Genomic DNA, 10,187 nt, shown 5'->3' on the forward strand with positions numbered 1-10,187 from the left:
TCATTAGCTAGGGTTTAGCTAGGGGATTCAGGCCAATTGTTAATCCACACAATAGTATATATATATATATATATTTTTTTGAATCTAATATTAAATTATATTCAAAAAAAAAATAAACTTGTTACAAAGCTAGTTTAAACGTTTCGGAAAAGATTTTTAAACAACATGCTTAGTAAAATCTTGCGGCGAACCAGACTTGGAGAGTATGACCACCTCCCTCCTTTGTTGTGCTCACCCTGTTTTGGACATTTTTATCTATGAATTTGACTAGTCGTTCCACCGTCGAAGGTTGTTCACCATGACGTCGATCATTTCTTTCTCTCCAAATTGTATTCTAAAAAGCATAACCCGCTAAAAACCGTGTTGTCTTGTCCAAGGTGTCACCGGCTAGTAGAGCCATGACTTCTCTCCAGTGTGTAGTGAATTTGTCTGAGAGTAGCTTTTTAACCAGCGCCTCCCATACCTGTTGCAAGAACGGACATTGAAAGAAGAGATGCTCTCTAGTCTCCAGATAGTTACTGCAAAAGATACAGTTTGTGAGTGCATTAGGTTTCCATTTATGCATACGTTCACCCGTTGCTATCCTGTTTTTAGCCACCAACCAAGTGATAAAAGCATATTTAGGGGTAGAATTGGGGAACCATATGGCTTGATAATTCTCCATTGCGGGTTTAGCCGCATGTAAATGGAGCCAAGTAGCTTTGGTTGAGAACTGGTTACGATAATGGTCGTTCAGAACTTTCCATAGAGGTACATCATATTCTCCATATGTCCGGGTAGACTGAAATTACTGAATCTCCTCTTCAATAGAACCAAAAATAGCTGATCGATGTTGTCGCCGTCTATTCATAGCCGCAGCTACAGCCAGCGTGCTTGATGCTGGTATACCCATAGTTGTACAGCCTCTAGCGCCTAATGTTTCGTACAAACGTCCCAAGGAGGACCAGTTATCAAACCAAAATGATGTATTTGCCCCACTGTGCGCTTCCACTCGATGAAACTGTTGAGCCAGCTCTCAATATTTTAAAAGTTTCTTCCAGATCCATGAACCGCTAGTTGAACTAGCTTTCTCTGTCCAGAGAGAACCGCTTCTAATGAGGTAGCGTTTAACCCAGTTAACCCATAAGGAATCTTTTGCAGAAAGTATTCGCCATATCAATTTGAGAACCGACACCTTGTTTGCTTCTTCTAGCGAGCGTATACCTAAACCACCTTCACTCTTTGGAAGACAGACCTCAGACCAAGCAATCTTGGTTTTCTTGGCATTCAGTGAAGGACCGGACCATAGAAAAGCAGAGCACAGCTGATCAATCTCCCTGATGCAGGCTTTTGGTAAGCGAAAAGCTGAAATCCAAAAGTTTGTGATGCTTAGTATTACCGAACAGATGAGTTGAAGCTTCCCCGCAAAAGAAAGCACCCTCGCTGTCCAGGAACTTATCTTCATCCGTATGGTCTCCAAGAGAAAGAGATAGTCAGCGGAAGACATTCTCTTTGGCAATAATGGTAACCCGAGATATCGAACTGGCAGAGAACCGCATTCGAATGGGAAGTGCCGAAGTATCTCCTCTCTATCATCGATCGTCATACCAGCTGTGTATATTGTTGATTTTTCAATGCTAACTTTGAGACCCGAATGAGTAGCAAAATCCTCAAAGACCTGCAGTACCCCTGTTACAGAGGACTTGTAACCATCCACAAAGACTAGTAAATCATCTGCGAAGCAGAGGTGGGTGAATTTCATGTGTTGACAGTGAGGGTGATAGCCAAAGACATTGTTTCCTGCAGCCTTGTCCAGTTTGCGAGAGAGGACGTTCACACAAGAGTATATATATAACGCAAATACTACATATTTTAAAAAACTTATCCTAGTAGGAAAAGGAAATTACAACATATATATATTAGTAAAGTACACATGGGATTTCTATCTCAGAAAAACAAACCCTAATTTTCAACAATTTAATGTCCACTCGATTGGGAAAATCCGGTTTCTTTTTCATCGTCTTCCTCTTCTTGCTTTTTGTGGGAACTTCACAGGCTCGCGTAGGTGGGACATTCAACATTGGTGAACATGTCCAAACAGTTACAAATCATGACCAGATTAAGCAATATTGTCCAACTAACGAGGATACCAAATCAGCATGTCATGTTGAACCGATCAACGAGAATACCAAATCATATTATGGTGACCCAATAAAGGAGAATGACGAATCAGCATATTATGCTCACATCAATACTAAGCGTCTAAACCCATATGTCACCGCATTGATATATAGGATTTGTCTTTTTTTAGTTATGACAGGTTTTCGAAATGTGTTTAGGTTTCCAAAATATGTCTGGTACTTCTTCTTTTTGCTTTTTCTTTTTGGTAAACGTCTACCTGACTTGAGATTGTTTTGTTATTTTTTTTTAAATGTTGTTCCAAGCTTTTTACGAATTATCTGAGGAGTCGAGTTGTTGATGGCAACGTGATATTCAGTAAAACTTTTATATTGTGTATCTTAATTTTTAAGAAGGTTCGTAGGTATGAGATAAATAATGTGTGAATGCATTTATAGCTCAACCTAAAATAAAAATTACAGAAAAAAAAAAAACTAATCTGCCCCTACTCTCCTTTAAGATGGGATAAGACTAGACATGCGGAATAGATTGGTCAGGGTGAATAAGAATAGTTTGAGAACAAGAAGACCCAAAGAGGATGAATAAAAATATATATTATTTTTAAAAGTTTTAGGTGCAAATTAAGGAATCTTTACGTTTTCTTAGTTACAGTACTGAGCATGAAGTGCTGAGCTTTAAAGAGGAACTGATGGCAAGAATTGTTTGTTTAGTTTACAAAAATCCCAATGTGATATTCATGATCGTGATTCGTTGATTACTCTTCTCTGAAAATATATCTAGAACGAAAAAATAAAGTTGATACATATGATCGGGGTACTCTTTTTGTTGACAACATATATATTTGAATCTAGATTAAACACGTGAGTGATACATATATGGACGCGATCTTTTTTTTTTTTGGCCTAGAATATAATCAGCTTGGTATGTGTTGAAGTTATGTTAGTAAAATCAATGAATCATGCAAGAAAATAAATCTTACATACGAAAAAAAATAAAAGTTCACACAAAGATTCAATGTCATATATATTGTTCTTTCGACTCACATTAAAAGGATTGGAAGTAAAACCACATTTTGTGATTTATCAAATGACCATCTCTCTAACATTACGTATTCGTGCTGCTCTTCTGACCACTCTATTCGCTCTCATGTATCCAAAGCAATGCACCTCGCATCCCGGACTTACGCTAAGACTATTACACACAAAATCAATCAAAACCCAAGAACCACCGAAAACAAAAGCTAGTTACCTGCATCCCAAGTCAATCCCCGTTTCTCGCCTAGATAACTTGAGGACCACGGAGACAGTTGATGTCGTCTCACATGTCACTCCTATTTCGAATCCAGCAGCATTCCTTGCAAACATCTCTATCGGCAATCCACCGGTGCCGCAACTCTTACTCATAGACACAGGTAGTGACCTAACTTGGGTCCAATGTCTTCCCTGCAAATGCTACCCTCAAACCATTCCCTTTTTCCACCCTTCAAGATCTTCAACTTACCGTAATGCTTCCTGTGAATCCGCACCACACGCCATGCCCCAAATCTTTCGTGACGAAAAGACTGGAAACTGCCAATATCACCTACGCTACCGCGACTATTCTAACACCAGAGGCGTTTTAGCTGAAGAAAAACTCACATTTCAAACATCTGACGACGGTTTAATCTCTAAACCAAACATTGTTTTCGGCTGCGGACAAGAGAACTCCGGTTTCACTCAATACAGCGGCGTGCTAGGTTTAGGTCCTGGTACATTCTCCATAGTAACCCGCAATTTCGGCTCCAAATTCTCATACTGCTTTGGCAACGTAGGCGATCCAACTTACCCTCACAACATCTTGATCCTCGGAGATGGCGCCAACATCGAAGGCGACCCAACGCCTTTACAGATATTCCAAGACCGTTACTACCTTGACCTCCAAGCAATCTCTTTGGGAGATAAACTTCTCGATATCGAACCCGGCGTTTTCAAGAGATACGGGTCCCAAGGAGGCACGGTCATCGACACAGGCTGCTCACCAACTATTTTAGCCAGGGAAGCTTACGAAACTCTCTCTGAAGAAATTGACTTTTTCCTAGGAGAAGTTCTCAGGCGAGTTCAAGGTTGGGAGCAGTACACAAATCCTTGCTACGAAGGGAATCTTAAACTTGATCTCTACGGCTTTCCCGTCGTCACGTTCCATTTCGCCGGCGGCGCTGAGCTGGCGTTAGACGTTCAGAGCTTGTTCGTTAGCAGTGACAGTGGAGACAGATTTTGCTTGGCTATGAATATGAACGCCTTTGATGATATGAGCGTTATTGGTGCCATGGCTCAACAGAGTTATAATGTTGGTTATGATCTTCGAACCATGAATGTTTATTTCCAGAGGACTGATTGTGAGCTTCTTGATTCTTAACATTTCAATGTTAAAATAACAATATTGGTAGTTAACAGAGCTATATATGTATATCATTTAATCATATTACTATTATTATCTCATAAATTGAGTTTTTAAAAAGACAAACAAAAATAAACTAATTATACAAACTGTGTTATTCTTTTATACTCAAGACACAAAACTACCTTATTATTACTGTATATTACAAAAATAATAACAATAATAATATTACAAAATCTCATATTTTTTCTTCATCTCTTTTGTCCCATAGCAACCACTGGGAGAGTCACTTTATGCCCTCGGCTTCCTTTCAATGTAACCTCTCCGAAGCTGTAAGCTCCGGTCACTGATCTCACTGTTAGAGTCACCGAGAAGGTTCTAGAAGCGCCCGCTCTTACTGTCATTGCAGGAGGACTCACTTCTATGGCGATTGCTGGCTCCATCCTCGATGTGATTGTGTATGTTTCTTCATCTGCAACATTTGTTACTCTTCTCGTCACGGTTTGAGTTCTCACGAGATGAGAGATGGCTATGGATGGCGTGTTGAAGTTTGAAGGATGAACCATTTTGAAATTGCAGGGAGTGTTTGTGAAGTTTGTTATCTCGTGAGCATCGATACCAGGTGTGGTGCACAAGAACCCTATATAGTCCTCATAACCTTCAAGAAAAATCCAATCAATCATTAAGATATGGCTATATAAACGTACTGAATAAAGATTGAAGAGGAAGTAAAGAAAACCGTGGTTTATGTCAATTGAGTAAAGAGAATGTACCTGCATCAAAGATGAGACCAGGGTCTAGAGCAGCGCTTGGATTGACATGACCACTTCCATAATCAAATGGAGTTGCTTTAACTAGCGTTATTGTCTCTCTTTCAGAATATTGCTGTGCTTGGAGAGGCCTTCCTGCTCGATCTATGACTGTTGAAGTCGTCATCAAAGCTGATTTAATGGCAGCTGGACTCCATAGAGGATGCTTCTGTTTCACCAGAGCAGCTATACCCGCAATATGTGGTGCAGCCATGCTTGTGCCAGATATTAGTGCAAATCCTTCGCCTGCTCAATAGTCAAAAACCTAACCATTTAGTTTCTTGCTATAGAGTAGTTAAGAATAAATTCTGGCACGAGTTGAGGATTAGCTTACCAACATAATTAGCCTCGTCTGTTCCATTTTCAGACCAGGCAGACCATATTAAAGAGCCTGGAGCAAGAATATCTGGTTTCAGAAGATCAGCATCTTGAAAGCTGAAATCTTTAGTGTTGGGTCCTCGAGCTGAGAACAGAGCTACTTCAGGTGCAGATTTGTGAAGAATGGGTTCCAAACCGTCTCCGATGCTTCCTTCAGCTTTAAATTCCTTTACCCTTCCCATCCAGTCTCTTGACGTCGAGACATTGTAGTAATCAATCAAATCCTAGAGAAGAAAAAATGGCATTCCAAGTTGAGGAAAAGATGAGTAAGGGAATAACTGTATAGTGAACGCAACAAAACTGTGTTACCATTGACTTAGAGACATCTGTAATCAGAATCCCAGGAATGCAAGAAGGAACAGGATCGAATTTTGTTCCTGGAGAAACATTTTCGACAACAAGAACGAAACCAGCAGCGCCTAGATGCTTGGCAGTTTCAGCAACTTTCTTGATGGAAGCTGAACCAGCAACAAAGTTGAAAGAATATCCACAAAGCAGAATGTTTCCTTCGACCAATTTTTTGTTCAAAACTTCTGGCTTCTGGCAATCCGACGGATTGTATTTCATACCGGAAGAACCAAGCAGAACATCATTTGCAGAGACCATCTTGTACGAACGATGAGGTCGAGTAGAAGCTGCACAAACACATTATTATTCATCAAAAAACGCAGAATGAACTAACGTTCTGTTCATAAATAAGATTAGTGTGTGGATCTATATAGTGTATAGAACAGAGAAAGGACAAAACTTACGGGATAATCCCATCCCAGCCAGCATTTTTCCATTTCCAAGGGTCAGATGATTTTTGTATCTGCGATCATCAATTGCAGCAGCCACAGTAGTTATCCAAGGGCTGTATGAAACCAGAGTTTTCGGAAAGGGACCTCCGTTTCCAGCAGCTTGAGCAACAAAAACACCAGCTTTTACAGCCCCAAGAAGTGTAGCATCAAACGGATTTAAGAATGTTGTCTTTGTAGTAGCTGGAGGACTGTTTGGACCAACCGAGAGACTCAAAATATCTACTCCATCATGAACAGCCTGCTCAGAAAAGCATACATGTTTAAATGACGAAATTTGTAGAGAAACTTCTTGACCAGTAGTAGATATTAGATATTCATGGAAGTTAGCAGTTCAAGAGATTATTGCACTCATGAACTTCTCAAAACAGAACGAAGAAACAGAGCTTTGAAGAAGCTAGAATAAATCCAGCAGGAGAAATCATTATTTCATATATTCGGTAAAATTTGGTCTATCCAATTTAGTTGTTTGCTAAGTTCTTGCTCACCTGGTCAATGGCAGCAACCACATCAGCCACAAAGCCTCCAAAAAGCCGGTAGAGAGCTTTGTAAACCGCAATCCTGACACAAGATAGCTTTTAATTTAGAAGAAAGGAACATAAATGTCTATAAAGCCACCAATTTATGGATTGATTATCTATCTACCTTGCACGAGGAGCCATCCCACTTGCTTTTCCAAACTCATAGCCGTGCATCCTCACAGGTATACCATTATTCCCAGCTGCAATAGCTGCTGTGTGACTGAAAGGCGAATTTTTCGTTAGATCAAAAAGAAGAATACGAATCATATGTGAATTAAGCATATTCTGCGAATGTAAGGCTTGCTCCTACCATATCCTAAAACTAATATCCATTGGGAAAAAACTAAGAAGNTATTATTCATCAAAAAACGCAGAATGAACTAACGTTCTGTTCATAAATAAGATTAGTGTGTGGATCTATATAGTGTATAGAACAGAGAAAGGACAAAACTTACGGGATAATCCCATCCCAGCCAGCATTTTTCCATTTCCAAGGGTCAGATGATTTTTGTATCTGCGATCATCAATTGCAGCAGCCACAGTAGTTATCCAAGGGCTGTATGAAACCAGAGTTTTCGGAAAGGGACCTCCGTTTCCAGCAGCTTGAGCAACAAAAACACCAGCTTTTACAGCCCCAAGAAGTGTAGCATCAAACGGATTTAAGAATGTTGTCTTTGTAGTAGCTGGAGGACTGTTTGGACCAACCGAGAGACTCAAAATATCTACTCCATCATGAACAGCCTGCTCAGAAAAGCATACATGTTTAAATGACGAAATTTGTAGAGAAACTTCTTGACCAGTAGTAGATATTAGATATTCATGGAAGTTAGCAGTTCAAGAGATTATTGCACTCATGAACTTCTCAAAACAGAACGAAGAAACAGAGCTTTGAAGAAGCTAGAATAAATCCAGCAGGAGAAATCATTATTTCATATATTCGGTAAAATTTGGTCTATCCAATTTAGTTGTTTGCTAAGTTCTTGCTCACCTGGTCAATGGCAGCAACCACATCAGCCACAAAGCCTCCAAAAAGCCGGTAGAGAGCTTTGTAAACCGCAATCCTGACACAAGATAGCTTTTAATTTAGAAGAAAGGAACATAAATGTCTATAAAGCCACCAATTTATGGATTGATTATCTATCTACCTTGCACGAGGAGCCATCCCACTTGCTTTTCCAAACTCATAGCCGTGCATCCTCACAGGTATACCATTATTCCCAGCTGCAATAGCTGCTGTGTGACTGAAAGGCGAATTTTTCGTTAGATCAAAAAGAAGAATACGAATCATATGTGAATTAAGCATATTCTGCGAATGTAAGGCTTGCTCCTACCATATCCTAAAACTAATATCCATTGGGAAAAAACTAAGAAGCTTTTCATACAATTCAATGTTGTATATTGCTACAAAAATAAACAAAACAAACCTTCCATGTCCATCGCCATCCATTGGCGAAGCATAGTCAATATCCGGATTAAATGCACCAGCTGCTTTAGCAGCTTCAGCAAAATGCTGCGCTCCTATGATCTTCCCGTTGCAGAAACTCTTCCTAGTATGAGGATCTTCTTCGCATTTCCCTTTGTAACTAGGATGAGGGCCATAAGGTACTGATGTGTGGTGAGAAGCAAAACTTGGGTGATGCGGAAAAATCCCTGAGTCAATAAAGCCAATAACAATATCTTCTCCTGCTCTATCATAACCCCCACCAGTTGGCCAAACATCAGTTGGTAATCCCAAAAACTGTGGTGTATGTGTGGTGAGTTTCCTCACTTTCCAATCTCTGTTCACTGACTTCACACCAGGCGCGCGACGAAGCATTTCCGCCTACTAATATAGTGGAACACTGTAAGGAGCTACAAATTAAACATTGAAAGGAAATCTGTAGAGACTGTCTCAAATCGGAGTTCACCTGATCAGGAGAAACGTGAGCTGCAAATCCATTTATAAGATGTTTATAGCTGTAAAGCTTTTTGTATGATCCTTCCTCAAAGAGCATTCCAAGAAGCATGTCATGTTTCCTCTCGAGGTGACGGGCGTATGATGTCACCAATTCACTGCCAAAAACAAGGCACAGATTGTTACTCTAGCAAGCAACAATTAGAAAGCATTTAATCAAGAAGAAGAAGAGAAAACACAAAGTACCTTGTCGTATCAATTTTCTCATCAGATTCCACAGCAGTCGCTTCAAAACCATTATCACCACCTTTGTAACTGATGATTGGTTCTCCTTCCATAGTCACAATGTAAATCTCTGCTGTCACAGAGAAGAAACATGTGAAAAAGACGAGAACTTTACACCAGACATCCATCTTGCTTCTCACGAAAGAAGCACCGCCTTGATTCGCTAGAGACTACTCTGCAGCATCAAAATCCAATGAGAAGTATTAGCATCCTTGAAAAACAACAATATCTATCCACAGCAACAATCACAAACCACCACATACAAATTCTAAAACAACAATGATCAATTAATCTCACTCTTTCACAGACCTTATGATATAGCTATGCTCTCTTTCAGAGTGACAAAAAGACTAAACTTTCTAAATCAGACAACTGAAAATCAAATATTCTCTGAGGCTAAAAGCTTAAAGGTTTTACAAGGCCAGTCCCAAACTAACAACCAACACAAAAACTTGAGAGACTTCAATCTCACTGTAGATTGGTAAACCAACCTTCTCTAGACAAAATCAACTGTTTGAAGAGACTACAGTAGTTACTGTTACTGAGCAATCAGTGAGACAGAGAAAGACAAATAAAATAAAATAAAAAACAAATCTTGAAAAAATTGTAAACACACATCAAAATATTTAAGATAAAGAAGAATTAACCCACTTGCACAAATCATCCAAGCAAGGAATAAGCAAATATAACAAACCCAGAAGAAACAAACCAATACAAAAAAAAAAAAAAAGTTTCTACATTTACAAAGAGGATCCTCATAACTTGAAACTTCAATGGAATAAAGCCAAAAAGCAAAAAAACAGAAAAGGGTAAAACTTACTTGGATTCACGAAACGAATCAAGAAAAATAAAAAAGCAAAAGCAAATTTGAGAAGGAGATGGTGAGATTACTCACCACATAAATCAAAATGTGCAGATAGATTTGAACAATCTGAACGGATTGATAAAAAGAGAAACTATGATTCTCAAGTTTTGTTTTTTCCTCTTTTTTTTTTTTTTTTTTTTTTTT

At 39.2% G+C, this 10,187-nt stretch overlaps 2 protein-coding genes across 6 annotated transcripts; one reads left to right on the forward strand and one right to left on the reverse strand.

Moving 5' to 3' along the window:
- On the forward strand, positions 3,205 to 4,533 carry LOC104721857 (aspartyl protease UND). Its single transcript, XM_010439925.1, has one exon. The coding sequence runs from the start codon at positions 3,205 to 3,207 to the stop codon at positions 4,510 to 4,512; it is 1,308 nt and encodes a 435-aa protein (XP_010438227.1). The 3' UTR covers positions 4,513 to 4,533.
- On the reverse strand, positions 4,600 to 10,187 carry LOC104721858 (subtilisin-like protease SBT2.6). 5 transcript variants are annotated; one of them, XM_010439926.2, is made up of 11 exons: positions 10,074 to 10,187; positions 9,140 to 9,353; positions 8,907 to 9,051; positions 8,424 to 8,821; positions 8,145 to 8,240; positions 7,988 to 8,060; positions 7,455 to 7,740; positions 5,991 to 6,316; positions 5,638 to 5,905; positions 5,268 to 5,549; positions 4,600 to 5,152 (listed from the first exon to the last, which is right to left on the reverse strand). In XM_010439926.2, exons 2-11 carry the CDS (start codon positions 9,304 to 9,306, stop codon positions 4,746 to 4,748), a joined length of 2,448 nt encoding a protein of 815 aa, XP_010438228.1. In that variant the 5' UTR covers positions 9,307 to 9,353; positions 10,074 to 10,187; the 3' UTR covers positions 4,600 to 4,745. The 5 variants fall into 5 exon arrangements, with proteins under 5 accessions (XP_010438228.1, XP_010438232.1, XP_010438229.1 ...); XM_010439930.2 differs by having other exon boundaries at positions 9,140 to 9,348; positions 10,074 to 10,181; XM_010439927.2 differs by lacking the exon at positions 10,074 to 10,187 and adding an exon at positions 9,999 to 10,058.

This window comes from Camelina sativa, chromosome 11, assembly GCF_000633955.1.
Source record: "Camelina sativa cultivar DH55 chromosome 11, Cs, whole genome shotgun sequence".
Classification (NCBI taxonomy): Eukaryota; Viridiplantae; Streptophyta; class Magnoliopsida; order Brassicales; family Brassicaceae; genus Camelina; species Camelina sativa.

Bases quoted from the DNA above. Each gene is read 5' to 3' on its own strand.
- LOC104721857 (XM_010439925.1), top strand. From the start codon at position 3,205: ATGACCATCTCTCTAACATTACGTATTCGTGCTGCTCTTCTGACCACT.
- LOC104721858 (XM_010439926.2), bottom strand. From the start codon at position 9,306: ATGGATGTCTGGTGTAAAGTTCTCGTCTTTTTCACATGTTTCTTCTCT. The intron at 7,741-7,987 runs GTGAGCAAGAAC...TTTTCTGAGCAG, and splicing joins TGGTTGCTGCCATTGACCAG to GCTGTTCATGATGGAGTAGA. The intron at 6,317-7,454 runs GTAAGTTTTGTC...GTGTTTGTGCAG, and splicing joins GGCTGGGATGGGATTATCCC to CTTCTACTCGACCTCATCGT.